Source organism: Stegostoma tigrinum, chromosome 3 (genome assembly GCF_030684315.1).
Source record: "Stegostoma tigrinum isolate sSteTig4 chromosome 3, sSteTig4.hap1, whole genome shotgun sequence".
NCBI lineage: Eukaryota > Metazoa > Chordata > Chondrichthyes > Orectolobiformes > Stegostomatidae > Stegostoma > Stegostoma tigrinum.
Genome location: NC_081356.1, coordinates 57,094,214 through 57,109,693, shown reverse-complemented (window position 1 = coordinate 57,109,693; position 15,480 = coordinate 57,094,214). Strand labels below are relative to the sequence as shown.

Here is a 15,480-nt window from a genome sequence, read left to right as displayed (position 1 = left end):
ACAGTGTTTTAGCTTTTATTAATAGAGGGATCGAGTTCCGGAACCAAGAGGTTATGGTGAAGCTGTACAAAACTCTGGTGCGGCCGCACTTGGAGTATTGTGTACAGTTCTGGTAACCGCATTATAAGAAGGATGTGGAAGCTCTGGAAAGGGTGCAGAGGAGATTTACTAGGATGTTGCCTGGTATGGAGGGAAGGTCTTACAAGGAAAGGTTGAGGGACTTGAGGCTGTTTTTATTACAGAGAAGAAGGTTGAGAGGTGACTTAATTGAAACAGATAAAATAATCAGAGGGTTAGATAGGGTGGATAGGGAGAGCCTTTTTCCTAGGATGGTGATGGCGAGCACGAGGGGGCATAGCTTTAAATTGAGGGGTGGAAGATATAGGACAGATGTCAGAGGTAGTTTCTTTACTCAGGGAGTAGTAAGGGAATGGAACGCTTTGCCTGCAACGGGTGTAGATTCGCCAACTTTAGGTACATTTAAGTCATCATTGGAAGAGCATATGGACGTACATGGAATAGTAGGTTAGATGGGCTTGAGATCGGTATGACAGGTCGGCACAACATCGAGCGCCGAAGGGCCTGTACTGTGCTGTAATGTTCTATGTTCTATGTTACTCACACTGCATTACTCCTTTGCTAAGATGGATTTGTGTCAGTTTGTGCAGACTATCAAGGTTTCAATTGTCCTCTTATTGTAAGTACTGACTTTCAAAAAGTCTTATTATTGTAATTAGTATGACATCAGAAGGATCATCAATCTGAAATATTAACTCCATTTCTCTTTCCAGAAATGCAACTAAACCTGTGCACATTTCCAGCATTTTTTTTGCCTTAATTTCAGTTTTCCAGTATCCACAATACTGGCATATGTAAAGAATTGTAATGGTGTTGCTTCAAAGATCAGTGTTGGCCAGGACACCTTGTGAAATTCCCTTGATCCTTTTCAAATAGCAACATTGGATATTTTCCTGTTGAAAGAGCAGGTGGCTTATGGTTTAACACAAGTGTTACCATTGGGCTGAGGCTCACACCTCTATACTGGTGTAACACGTACAAGGAAAAAGGTATTGAATACTGCCGCGCTACCATAATGCATTTACAAGTTCTCTCTGTTATCTCCAAGCTTTTAAACTAATATTTGTATGAAGTGCCCATAGTTACAACACTAAACACTTTGTAAAGAAATTGAAGGATTCCAGTAAATTTACAGTACAAGAAAAGCAACAATAAATACTCTCAACAGATACTTTCTTATCTTCTGATCATTTCTTATTAATGCAATTCAATATCAAGTAAAACACTTTTAACAGTGTAGTACCAAAACAGAAACGATAAAAAGCATCAAAAGGACTCAAAATAACCTCTTCAGTTTGAAGGTAAACAGATGTAAATAAATGATTTTAACTGATAGAGAAGGGATTTACCAAGGACTGTATTAACTTTAGTAGATAATAAAATGTGAGGCTGGATGAACACAGCAGGCCCAGCAGCATCTCAGGAGCACAAAAGCTGACATTTCGGGCCTAGACCCTTCATCAGAGAGGGGGATGGGGAGCGGGAACTGGAATAAATAGGGAGAGAGGGGGAGGCGGACCGAAGATGGAGAGTAAAGAAGATAGATGGAGAGAGTATAGGTGGGGAGGTAGGGAGGGGATAGGTCAGTCCAGGGAAGATGGACAGGTCAAGGAGGTGGGATGAGGTTAGTAGGTAGATGGGGGTGCGGCTTGGGGTGGGAGGAAGGGATGGGTGAGAGGAAGAACCGGTTAGAGAGGCAGAGACAGGTTGGACTGGTTTTGGGATGCAGTGGGTTGGGGGGAAGAGCTGGGATGGTTGTGTGGTGCAGTGGGGGGAGGGGGGGACGAACTGGGCTGGTTTAGGGATGCAGTACGGGAAGGGGAGATTTTGAAACTGGTGAAGTCCACATTGATACCATTAGGCTGCAGGGTTCCCAGGCGGAATATGAGTTGCTGTTCCTGCAACCTTCGGGTGGCATCATTGTGGCAGTGCAGGAGGCCCATGATGGACATGTCATCTAAAGAATGGGAGGGGGAGTGGAAATGGTTTGCGACTGGAAGGTGCAGTTGTTTGTTGCGAACTGAGCGGAGGTGTTCTGCAAAGCGGTCTCCAAGCCTCCGCTTGGTTTCCCCAATGTAGAGGAGGCCACACCAGGTACAGTGGATGCAGTATACCACATTGGCAGATGTGCAGGTGAACCTCTGCTTAATGTGGAATGTCATCTTGGGGCCTGGGATAGGGGTGAGGGAGGAGGTGTGGGGGCAAGTGTAGCATTTCCTGCGGTTGCAGGGGAAGGTGCCGGGTGTGGTGGGGTTGGAGGGCAGTGTGGAGCGAACAAGGGAGTCACGGAGAGAGTGGTCTCTCTGGAAAGCAGACAGGGGTGGGGATGGAAAAATGGTGGTGGGGTCGGATTGTAAATGGCGAAAGTGTCGGAGGATGATGCGTTGTATCCGGAGGTTGGTAGGGTGGTGTGAGAACGAGGGGGATCCTCTTAGGGCGGTTGTGGCGGGGGCGGAGTGTGAGGGATGTGTTGCGGGAAATACGGGAGATGCGGTCAAGGGTGTTCTCGATCACTGTGGGGGGAAAGTTGCGGTGCTTGAAGAACTTGGACATCTGGGATGTGCGGGAGTGGAATGTCTTGTCGTGGGAGCAGATGCGGCGGAGGCGGAGGAATTGGGAATAGGGGATGGAATTTTTGCAGGAGGGTGGGTGGGAGGAGGTGTATTCTAGGTAGCTGTGGGAGTTGGTGGGCTTGAAATGGACATCAGTTACAAGCTGGTTGCCTGAGATGGAGACTGAGAGGTCCAGGAAGGTGAGGGATGTGCTGGAGATGGCCCGGGTGAACTGAAGGTTGGGGTGGAAGGTGTTGGTGAAGTGGATGAACTGTTCGAGCTCCTCTGGGGAGCAAGAGGTGGCGCCGATACAGTCATCAATGTACCGGAGGAAGAGGTGGGGTTTGGGGCCTGTGTAGGTGCGGAAGAGGGACTGTTCCACGTAACCTACAAAGAGGCAGGCACAGCTGGGGCCCATGCGGGTGCCCATGGCCACCCCCTTAGTCTGTAGGAAGTGGGAGGAGTCAAAAGAGAAGTTGTTGAGGGTGAGGACGAGTTCAGCTAGGCGGATGAGAGTGTCGGTGGAGGGGGACTGGTCGGGCCTGCGGGACAGGAAGAAGCGGAGGGCCTTAAGGCCATCTGCATGCGGAATGCAGGTGTATAGGGACTGGACGTCCATGGTGAATATGAGGTGTTGGGGGCCAGGGAATTGGAAGTCCTGGAGGAGGTGGAGGGCGTGGGTGGTGTCACGGACGTAGGTGGGGAGTTCCTGGACCAAAGGGGAGAAAATGAAGTCCAGATAGGTGGAGATGAGTTCGGTGGGGCAGGAGCAGGCTGAGACGATGGGTCGACCAGGGCAGGCAGGTTTGTGGATTTTGGGAAGGAGATAGAAACGGGCCGTGCGGGGTTGGGGAACAATGAGTTTGGAGGCTGCGGGTGGGAGGTCCCCTGAGGTAACTTTAGTAGTACCGCTTTATGGACAGAAATTTCAAATAATGGAATAATGGAATGTTTTCTAGGCATTACATTTTTCAACACAACTGGTACATGCCTATAATAGCAAGTCTCCTCCCACACCTCTTCAACTAGACCCATCAGCATATCCTTTTATTCCTTTCTCCTTCATAAGTTTACCTGACTTACTCCTGAATGCATTTAAACATTTTTTCTTGAATGAACCTAGATAAAGTGTGGACAGGATACTAGGCCATGGTTAGCATGAGATTGGAGCCTGGGCATCTTCTCAATCAAATTTTACAGCAGGAAGTTTTACAGGGCGGCATGGTGGCTCAGTGGTTAGTGCTGTTGTCTCACAGCACCAGGGATGCCAGTTCGAATCTACCCTCGGGTGACTGTCTGCGTGGAGTTTGCACATTCTCCCCATGTCTGTGTGGGTTTCCTCTGGTGTTCTGGTTTCCTCCTAAGTCTAAAGATGTGCAGGATAGGTAGATTGGCCATACTAAATTGCTCATAGTGTTCAGGGATGCGTACATTAGGTGGGATATCAGGGAATGGTTCTGGATGGGATGCTCTGAGGGTCGGTGCGGACTTGTTGGGCCAAAGGGACTGTTTCCATACTGTAGGGATTCTATGAAAAACTGTCATACACTAACTATAAATTAGTAAAACAACAGTAGGTCCACGTTTGATACACTTATCCTTTGGTCTCATGCCTCCATTTCTAACTCTGTAACTGCATGCATTCCAACTCAACATTTTCTGGCTGCTACTGAATACATCATCCCCTACCTTCAAGTAGTTGGCAGCTGTCTTCATCTCACACACTGAAATTTACAATCTAAACCATTCCGCCCTTACTTCCTGCTGAAGAAACTCTTTAAACCATCTCTTTGACCAAGATTCAGATTCGTCATCTTATCCTTTTTCTGACCTCACATATAAAAGATGCTTTCTAATTATGCAAGATTTTATTTCATATACAGGTATAGCACAGGTAGGACATGGCATTATTTCTGTTCTCACAAGCTCTCCCACCCCACTACCAGCAAAAGCATTTCTTTTTACTCTAAGCACTTATCTAAATATCCTTTTAAATGCATCTGTATGACTTGCCTCAACCAACTCTTGGTAGCAAGTTCTACATTTTAAACCACTGTCTGAATAGATACCTTCTTCTGAACTCCCTATTTGACTTATTAGGAAATATCTTCTATTAAGTGATCCCCAGTTTTGGACTTCCCACAAGTGGAAACACCGACCATGTCAAACCCTTTAACACTTTAGACATGGCACCCAGGCCACTTCTCAACTATCTCTTTTCTCAGGGAGAAAGATCCAGTTTGTCCATTTCTTCCTGATGATTATAAATCCTCTTGCTACTGCATCAACAACACTGTAGATTTGATGACAATTTTAGTATGCGATCATTTGAAAGTACAGTTTCAAAATCTTACATCTACTTACTGCAAAATGCCAGTACTGACAGACTCTAGAAATTCTGTGCAAAGAGCTTCATCCACATTATCTTCACGACAAGTCAAAAGAGCTTCCACCAATGGTAAAACCTCAATTAAAGTAACAATCGGTGAGCAAAGAACAGAAAAACTCCTCAGTCGTTCTGGTGGTAGTCTGTTGAGGGAAAAAAAGCCAAGTTTCAATTTTTTTTCTATGATTAACAAACAGAAAATTCTATTAAAGCAGCTAATGTTCTGGGTAAAATGTTAATCAGAATACAGATATACTTGTTCTATTCTTTTCAGTTGCTGATGGACCTGTGAGCTTGCATCATAATTGTCCTTTTTCAGATTTTCAACATTTTGTCACCATCTAACTAGTATTCATCCAACTTGAACTCTCATTAAATCCTTCTCACAAACATAAATTCTAAGGTGCAATCGATGTTAGAGAAACTCATCTTTTCAGGATGGTGGACTTTGCTCAGATTCAAAAAATGGCACAGAATTGCAGGGATAGCATCAAGAGAATTGGTCGGGAGAGGACTCAGGCCGAGTTGACACCAGAAAAGAACTATACACACCAGGGAGCAGGCGGAGAGCAAAGGTCATGAGCAGACTCAGGGTACAGTCACCGGCTGAAGAGTGGAGTTTTCACCCAGGAGCTCAGCAAAGTCATCATGGAGAATGATCATAAGGGGACACAGGCTGTGAGTGATGCCAGATTAGAACAGTACACAAACAGAGTCAGTGAGAGAGCAGCCAGCACAGAGAATGTTCATCTGGGAGACACGATTTGCAAAAACTACTAGACTCAAGTAGTAGGGAAATAAAATGGTGGGTATTCTTGGGTCACGGTGAAGAGTAAGTAAAACACTTCATAAATGCAAGCTTCATCTTTGAATTCTCAGTATTATTAATTGTTGTGTAAAAAATACAGGTTTATTAAAAAGTCAAGAACAAGCCTCTTGAATGATAAACAACTTAAGGACAGAATAATTTTTATGGATTCTTTCTAAGCTAATCTTCAGTATTAGCAAGGTATAAATCAGGGATGTGATGAAATACTCTCCACTTGCCTGGATGAGCACAGCTCCAACAATAATGGCATATTAGTAAATGAATTCTTCCCATTTTTAAGAGCAGGATTTAGCAGAAATTTGGCCTAGATATTAAATGTTCTTTTTAAATAATGTAAAGTGGTCATTTTTTTTGGGTTATACTTTTAAATATTTTCACATTATATCTCAAACCAAACACCTACTTTATAAACAAGGAAGCTCTGTTACACTGATTGCCTTGAAGTTCCTTAACTAAAGTGGAGACCATCTGAAAGAAAGAAATAAGTAGTCATAAACAATACAAAAAAAAAAGAGGTATCACATTTTGTCGCACACAGTAGTGGCACGAATTTTGCAATCAGACTTCCAGTCTTCAAATTCTGTTTTCATTACAGACATTACAGTTGTTGTAAATTATACATGAACAAGAAAGGTTGAAAACAGTAGCCACATAATAATAGAGCAGAGGTTGAGGCAAAGACTTCATAATTTAACACTAACTAGTGGATTAATATTAGAATTATTCTAATTTCTATCCCAAAACAAAATGATTCTACATATGATATTAACCACAGCATCATAAAATAGCTATAGCACAAAAGGGAGCTATTTGGCAGTTATGTCCATGTCAGGGATCCCACTCCCCTGTCTTTTCTCCATACCTTGCAAATCCCACTTGAAAGTCACAACTGAAGCTATCAGCACTATACCTTCAGATTGTTGTGAAAAAGGGATTCCTGCTGTTGCCTATAGTTCATTTACCAATCTTCTCACCTTTGTCCACTCAAGTTCTTGATGCTCCCGCTAATTAGAACAATTTCCCTTCATCTTCTATATCTATGCTATTTGCATCAAACCTCTTCTCAAGAACCTCCAAGCAAAAGAGAAAACTCCAGTTTCTCCAATCAATCCACACAATCAATCATCTTTGCATCCTCTCTATTACCTTCATATCCTTCCTAAATAATTGGACCCTGATTAGGAGAGAATACTCCAGTTTAGGCCAATCCAGTATTTTCATTAAGATGCATCATGATTTTCTTGCTTTTGTGCTCTCTCTCTCTCCCCAGGATCCCACTGCCTTTCTCATTCTCAAAAAGCACTGCCACCTATACTTATTAGCGGACATATAATGCCAGGTAGCTCTGTTGCTGAACCTCTTTAAATGGTGGTTTAGCCTATATTACCTCTCATTGTTCTTCCAATGTATCAATTCGTGCTTTGCCACACTAAATTCATCTGCTACTCGTCTGCCATTCTACCAGTCTATGACGATCCATTTCACACTTCACAATACTACCAAGTTTGGTAATCATCTGCAAATTTTGCAATTGTGCGCTAAGTCATTTATATATAATTCAAGAAAAGCAGTGCTCCCATAACGGAATCTTGGGAAACATGATGATATATTGTCTCGTGTCCAAAATAAACATATTAATTTTTCCATTGTCTGATTTCTACATCGTCAGAACCACAGGGTCACTTCACTTTATAATAACATAGCAACAAAAGAGTTTCACAATAAATGGGTCCTTTAATGTGCAAGGGTGTTTTCTGTTGATAGATGATCTTGGGGGAAACGGTTTCCCAGACTGGCAGTGGGGGCCCACAGCTTGGAGTGCTGGAGGAGAAAGCATGTTGATACTTCAGATTAAGTGATCGGAATGTGAGAATGGTGGATCAAAGATGTGTCCAACTACCAGAGTGGAAAAAACAGACAGTCCCATTGAAGTTGGGGGAGGGCACAGAGGACATGGTGAAAGAGAATGTAACAAGCAAAGGAATGGGTTCGCAATCTCAATATTGAGCCCAGAAGTTTGTAAAGTGTCTGATCTGAAGAGGAGATGTCACTCTTCCAGTTTCCAATGTGATTTGCTGGAGAATTGCAGCATGTCAAGGACGGACATGTGGGCATGCAAGCAGGATGCGGTGTCAAAACGATCAGCTACAGAAAGATTGGCATCATGCTTGTGCACAGACTGGAGGTGTTCTGCAAAGCGGTCACTGGTCAACATTTGGATTCTTAAACAAGTAGGCCACATTGACGGCAGCGAGTACAATATACAGGATTGGAGGAGGTACAGGTGAAATGATGTTTCACCTGGAAAGGCTGTTTAGGCCCTTGGCTGGTGAGCAGATGAAGGGGCAGGTGTTGTACCTTCTGCAGTTACATAGGAAGGTGATGTGGGAAGGCAGGGTGATGCTGGTGGTTGAGGAATTGACTAATGCAGACTGAGGGAGTGAGGGGAGATGTGTTTGGTGCTGGACTTCTGCTGGAGTTGTCTGAAATTGCGGAGAATGATCCTTTAATGCAGAGATGGATAGAATGAAAAGTGGGGACAAGGGAGACCTGATCACACTATTGAGAGCGATGGGAAGGGGCAAAGGTGGAAGCACGGAGGATAGGTTGGATGTTGCTAAGGATCCTGTCAACCACAGTGGGCAGAAACCATGGAAGAAGGAAATGATGTCAAAAGTGCTGTTTTGTAAGGTGGCATCATCCAAATAGATATGACAAAGGCGAAGGAACTGTGAGAATGGGATGGAATCCTTGCAGGATGTAGGGTAGGAAGATCTGTGCCTAAGGTAGCTGCTGAAGTCAGTAGCTTTGTATTGGATGGCAGTTGGCAGTTTATTCGCTGAAATGGAGATAGAGAAGTCAAGGACAGGAAGGGAAGTGTCAGAAGTGAGCAACGTGAAAGTTACAGAGGAGTTGAAATTGGAGGCAAAATGAACAAATTTTTCAAGGTCCAGGAGGGAGCATGAAGCAGCACCGAAACAGTTGTCAGCGTACTGAAAGAAAGAGTTATGGGAGGCAGCCAGTGTAGGACTGAAACAAGGATTGTTCCACATACTCATAAAGAGGCAGGTTGCTGCCTAACTTCTCTAGGAAGCCATGTGGAAAATCTGGGTGAACACTCCACTCAAGAACCTTGAGGTGACTGGCTTGATTAAATAATTTCCAGGGGTAAGATTTCTGAGTTTTAAAATAATGTTCTTTCCATTACCACAGACTCACCCCAAGATGCTTAAAATGTGTCATCTCACAAATTTTATCACAAATACAAAGATTAGATACAGACAAAGATAAAACAATATGAATATAACATATGATTGCTTCAGTCTCTCTTTTGCAATTGGCCTTTAGTTTTGTTTTGATGCTTTAGCTAGAGTGCAAGTCTTGTAACATGGAAGACTCTCAGTTGAATTACCAGTAATCTAGCTGTGCTCGTCACAAAACTAATTTCAGCGGTTCCAGTTCCAAATCCTCAATACCTGGATTGGAATAGTAAATTTACTAAGCTACTCACCTTTCCTAATGAAAAGGTCACAGTAATAGTGCTTGGTGAAGATGTTCAATTGCCCACCTTACAGAATATCCTCAGATTACTTCCATGATGTAGCACTTTTGGAGAATGCCTGCTGACCTGGCAAAGAGCACTTAGTGCTATCTTAAACTTGAGGCATACCCAAAAAAAGAAAAGGGGACATTTATACAATTCTTTTTTTTAAAAAAATCATTTTTTTGTCAATTTTAACTGAAAAAGGCACTTTTATATTCCAACAGTAATCTACCATCTGTTTTCCAGAGTGGAAAAGGCAAAATAAACAAAAAATGAACCAAATTAAATGGAATTTTAAGCACTTTGAACAGAAATGCAAGGTGAAGGAATTAATTGATGAGTGACTGCTGTGTGAATGTTCCTATTCAGTTGGTATATTTGTCTCAAATAGATAGCGAATCTCTGCCAAGGTGGAAGTGCTATGCTGAAAGGCAATAAATTAGCTTATTAAATAAATAAATAGGTCATCTAAATATAGGTTTCTCTCTCCTGGATTAAAATTTATCCTATGTGACCCCATTTTGTACAGTTCCATGTTTATACAAGACATAGTCTAAATTATATTCTCGGGAAGATTTTTAACAATTATTCCTCTTCTTCAGAGCCTTCAGCAACATATATATCTGTTAAAAGTGCTGATTCAAGACTTTGAAAGAATATAAGTTCCACAGTTTTGAATTGTGAGCAATTTCTCTAATAGATAAGAAAATGTTAATTGGAAATTTGCGTTCTAAGGATAACCCTAAAACCCAACCGTTGGCTCTCTGCAACCTCCACATCCACAGCAAACATACATCAGTGTTCCTAAGTACCATATATGGTGAGGTTTATGATGCAACTGTCCTTAGTTTGAGCAAAAGTTTAGATATCACGGGCGACCCAAATGTTTTATTTTTGCAATAAAAATACACAGGGAACTTAGAGCTACATATAGTAAATCAACAGATTGAAGATAAGCTCTGCAGTCTTTCCACAAGCATCTGTAAATGGTAGCAGACAATAACATAACTGGAGGAGGAGGAGGAGGAGAAGACTCCTTTAATATTCCCAGACAGACAGTCTCAGCACATCAATACAGAAGACAAGAATGAAACATTTGCAAGCATTTTTAGTCAGAAGTGCTGAGAAGATAATCCATCTCTTCCCAAGGTCCCCGGTTTCATAGATGCTAATCTTCAGCCAATTCATTCTACAGATTAGCAGGAAACTGCTGAAACCTCTGCATTCTACAAAGGGTATGTGTGCCTTGACAGCAGCATCTATCTATAGTACTGAAGATTTATGCTCTGGAATTAGTCACTGCCCTACACAAGTTGGTCCAGTATAGCAAAATCACTGTTTATATCTACCAATGTGGAAGGTTGCCCAGATATGTTCTGTCCATAAAAAAAGCAGGATGAGTTCAACCTAGTCAACTACTACGCCATCAGGCTACTCTCAGTCATCGCTAAACCTTTGGCTGTCAACAGTGCTATTAAATGGCACTTGCTTAACAATAAACTGCTCACTGATGCTCAATTTGGGTTCATGTTAGGGCCATGAATGAAATCCTGGATCCATTACAGCCCTGGTCCAAGCATGGACTAAAGAGCTCAAATCCAGAGGAGAGATGAGAGTCACTGCTTTTAATATCAAGGCAAAATACAAGTACAGCACTAATCAACCGTGGCAAATTAAACTCAATGGGAATCAATGGAAGTACCTTCAACTGCCTTAATTCATACTAGCACAAGGAATGGGTGAAAATTGTTGAGCTCAATTTCATCATCATGAGGACTCCTCAGGGTACAGTCCTAGGCATTATCAACTTCCTTCCATCATACATGGCAATGCCCAGCACCATTCATTACTCCTCAGATACCAAAGCAGTCCCTATCAAAGGTCTGCAACACCAGGACAACATCTGAGCTTGGGCTGGTCAGTAGCAAGTAACATCCATGATCCAAGTAATGGCCATCAACAAAAAGAGAATCTTATCATCTTCCCGTACATTCAATGTCATTATCATCAGTGAATCCCACACCATCAATATTTTAGGAGTTACAGTGGCCAATAATTGAGCTGTGCCAGCTAAATAAATATAATGGCATCAAGATCAAGTCAAAGGCTAGGTGTTCTGTGGTGAGTAACAGAACCTCCTGACTGTCCAAAATCTGCTCACCATCTTCAAGGCGTATGTCAGGAGTGTGATGGAACACTTCCATTGCCACAATGAATACAGCTCCAATAGCACTCAAAAAGCTCAAAAGCGTCCAGGACAAAGAAGCTTGCTCAAATGGCATTCCGTAAACCATCTCAAACATTCTGTCCCTCCACTACCTGATGCTCAGTGACAACAGCTTGTGCCAGCTACAAGATGCACTGCGGCAATCCACTACAGCTTCTTTAACACCATTTTCCAAACCCATGACTTCTAATGCCTAGAAGAACCGGGGCACAAATATACGGGAACACCATCATATGCAAGTCCCCTTCCAACCACACACTATCATGTCTTTGATTTAGATCAGTAGTCCTTCATTGTCGCTGCGTCAAAATCATGGACCCGCTTTGTAACAGCCATTTGAATGTACCACAATAACGCGCATATTCCATGAACAAATAAAAAGAAACAAATGTATTTTGATGGTTTTTATATTAATTAAGAGCATAATTAAAATTTAAAGTGTTACCTTCCTTTAATTTACTTACATTTTTCAACAATTTAGAATGGTATTCCTCTTCTGGGTAATGTAAAGTCTGAATAAGCCTTCCGATTTCTTGATCAACACCAGTCAAACTCCGTAGCAAGCTCTTATTTAAAAATAAACAAGTTAATAACAAGTCAATATTAATGGATCCATAAAAACACTAAACCAACCTAAATGCATTTAACGTATACAGAATGTAGGGATTTGCTCAATAATTTTTTTTATTCACTAAAACTGAAAATCACGCCAATATATTAAATGCTGCTATAAAAACCTTTTAAGAAACCAAGAGGTGAGAGATCTCAATATTGTACGTGAGAATCGGTTGGAAATAAACATATAAAAATAAATTGACCAATGACTATCTAGGTCTAGAGACTGAAATGCAAAAGGAGGGGTGATAATGAGCTATAATGAACATCTGAAACTACTGAAATCTAAAAGATTTATTATAAATAAGCAATAAGTTACAATTAAGGCAGGATATGCAGCACAAGTGAGGTGGATACAGTATATTAAATCAAATTAGCATAAAAATTGCCTTAAACACAACCTTCAAGATGTAACAGGACTTACACAGTTTTGGGACTTGCAGTAAGATATTGAAATACAAAAAAAAACAACCAGAATGCCTTTCCATGTTTGAAGCAAGATATAAATTCCAAGTAGAAGTTCCAAATTGGCAAATGAAGCAAAAGTGCAAATTTGTAAGATTAACTTTTAAAATAACCAATTTACTAATTAGATCCTTAAAAGTTCCCCAAAAGTTGGCAATCATAACTAAAATTGAGTGGGATTCATCTCCTTTACTCCATGCCCTGTACTATATTTGGCCTGGGTGAAATAGTCTACTTATTTGTGAATTTAATTCTTCTAGCTAGAGTTGTCTTGTTTGCTTTCTTAAACAGACTCCAGTATACTACCACAAGGAACAATAGGCTACTTCTGGAACGAAAACAGAAATAGCTGGAGTAACTCAGCATGTCTGGAGAGAAAACAGCGTTAACACTTTGGATCAGGTGACCATTCTTTACAGGTTACTTCTGATGTTTACTTCAAAATATTCACCTGCACCTTAGCAGCAGACAAGAGCACATGAATATTTTGAAGTAATGGGCTTTACACATGTACTCATCCTTTCCATACTTACAAGCAACAATAAAACCTTCAGAACTAGAACAAGTTGAACAGAAACCTGGGGTCAGTTTTACTTCTAAGCAGGATTGGCGAGTCATGTTAGGTACAAGAGGAGGATGGCGTCAGAGGTGGACAGGAAACATTGCAAGAACTGAGATTCTTGTTGCTGCTAACTTTCCAAAAATGACATTTCAAGCAGCAGGGAGGCGTATGAGCAGAATGGCATTTAATTCAAGGGATATGACTGCAGCACCAGCATCGTAAGATTTAAGCAAAAGGATACCATTTTTCAAGAGATGGTACAACGAGCTACAGATCAATAAGTTGTGAAAAGGGCGATTTGAGGAAGGGAATCCAGAGAATCAGAGTCCCAAGATTGCTGGAGGACCCAAAGAAGCATCTTGTAACTTTGGCCTTAATAGTGATGACAGTGGTGCTGGTGGTTTGGAGGGGTGGGGGATGTGGAGGAGAGAAGAACACCGCAAATGCTTCCCTACATAGATTTGCAATTCCAGTTGAGCCCTTCTCTGATAAGGTAATCCACATATTCAGAACCCAGCTTCACTACAAAAACAAATTAGGTTAATTTCAAGATCCACTGGAAGCCAACAGGATTGTATGGGATAAGTTGCATATGGAATTATGGCACCTGTTTGCTGCTTGGCAGAGCAGGAGGGGTTTAAAGTTCTATCCCCTTGGTGCAACAGCTGGAGTTAGTTTAAAATGATTTTGATAGTGGTCCTTGGGACCAGGAATAGGTTTCCTATTATCCTTGATGATTGTTCATTCCTGGTAATATTGGCAGTAAATCATTATCATGGAACCTATTCAGCTACCTATAAACATCTCTCGAAGAAATGCAGGTGGGGTGAATGAAGAAAGTACAATAATCAAATGAGAGCTGTCCAACTCTTGTTGTGCAAGACAACTCTCATTGGGAGGGGCACTAAAAATCCGGCAAAGTCTGGGCATTCTCCATAAAGCAAACTACCCTTGTCATCAAAGAACAATCCAATTCCATAATTAGTTAATTGAGCTGGGAATCTAATAGGAATAAATACTGTCTGCAAGAAAATATATACACACGTGGATAAAAAAATACAGTAGGATTTTCTGCAGCTCAGTTCAGTAATGGTTTGCCTAATTGGCTCCAAGTAGAGCGAAGGAAATGAAAAAAATAGTCCACAAATGTAAAAATGCAGTCTTATGCCATATTATCTAACAAAATACATGATAAGAACGTCAGTAATAACTTTACAATGCCTGACAATTTTCTTTCCAGTCGCAGTGTTCTACTAAAATTAAGATTTAAAGAATGACAGACAGGCAAAGACTGGCAAGACTTGTTTTTCCAGGTCCTTGCCCAAAGAAACTACTCAATTCTCAAGTGCAAGCATCAACAAAAAAGGGCAGGTCCCAGAATATCAAATCTTTACCCTTTTAACATTGTTCCAGAAATACGTGTACATTCTTAGGGGCACAGAAACCAACCTGGCCACAGAGCCATCAGAAGCCAGAAGAAAGTATTTTAATGAAGCAGGAGCAGGCACTCCACCTTTCCTGTCTCAATCTCTATTTGCTGCATAGCCCAGCACAAAAAAAAAGATCATTGTGGCTTGCTTTAAAGCACTCGCTGACTAGAAGATCTGAGGGAATCTCTAGTTCTGAATGAAAAACTGAGATGGAGATGTTGTTCAATGATTTGCCCATCTTCTTGCCCCATTTAACCACCAGATGATCAACATTAACAGATTAATTGCAGCTTGCAGGTGCCCCAGACTTCATGCCCCTACTGACAGAAGACAACTTGCCCCTGTGCTGTAGATAGGAAATACCGCACATTGGGTATGCTGCTCCTGTCCATTGCAAGGTTGGGAAAATGGGCTAAAGAACATATGCATGCTTTCTCAACGGTTACACAGACTAAAATACAAGTTTGAGGTAGAGAACTGATGATAAAACATCTTATTTTTAAGTACTTATTATGCAATACATAACAGTCCAAATATTCCATAATTTAGAATAACAATTAGTCTTTCAGTGGGAGATTACGAAAAGGCTTCTACCTAAAAATAGAAACTATGATCAACTTATGGGACATCCACTTCTAAAAAGGGTGGCCCTGCTTTGCCACATATTCATCATTGAGTCAAAGCTTTCCTTAGTACATTTCACCATAGCTTTCAAACAAGTAAAGCTTGCAGGATTTTAAAACAGACAGCATCGCACAGTACTTGACAGAAAATATCAGACAAAATTCAACA

At 41.5% G+C, this 15,480-nt stretch overlaps 1 protein-coding gene across 4 annotated transcripts in view; it reads right to left on the bottom strand.

Annotated features, from left to right (window-relative positions):
• fancc (FA complementation group C) overlaps positions 1-15,480 on the bottom strand; it is a 175,910-nt gene that overhangs the window by 55,773 nt on the left and 104,657 nt on the right. For all 4 annotated transcript variants that reach the window (XM_048528327.2, XM_048528328.2, XM_048528329.2 and 1 more), the window contains 3 exons: positions 12,081-12,182; positions 6,249-6,313; positions 4,995-5,159 (listed from right to left, as the gene is read on the bottom strand). In XM_048528327.2, coding sequence (XP_048384284.1) covers positions 4,995-5,159; positions 6,249-6,313; positions 12,081-12,182 — 332 coding nt within the window. The remainder of the gene's footprint in view (positions 1-4,994; positions 5,160-6,248; positions 6,314-12,080; positions 12,183-15,480) is intronic.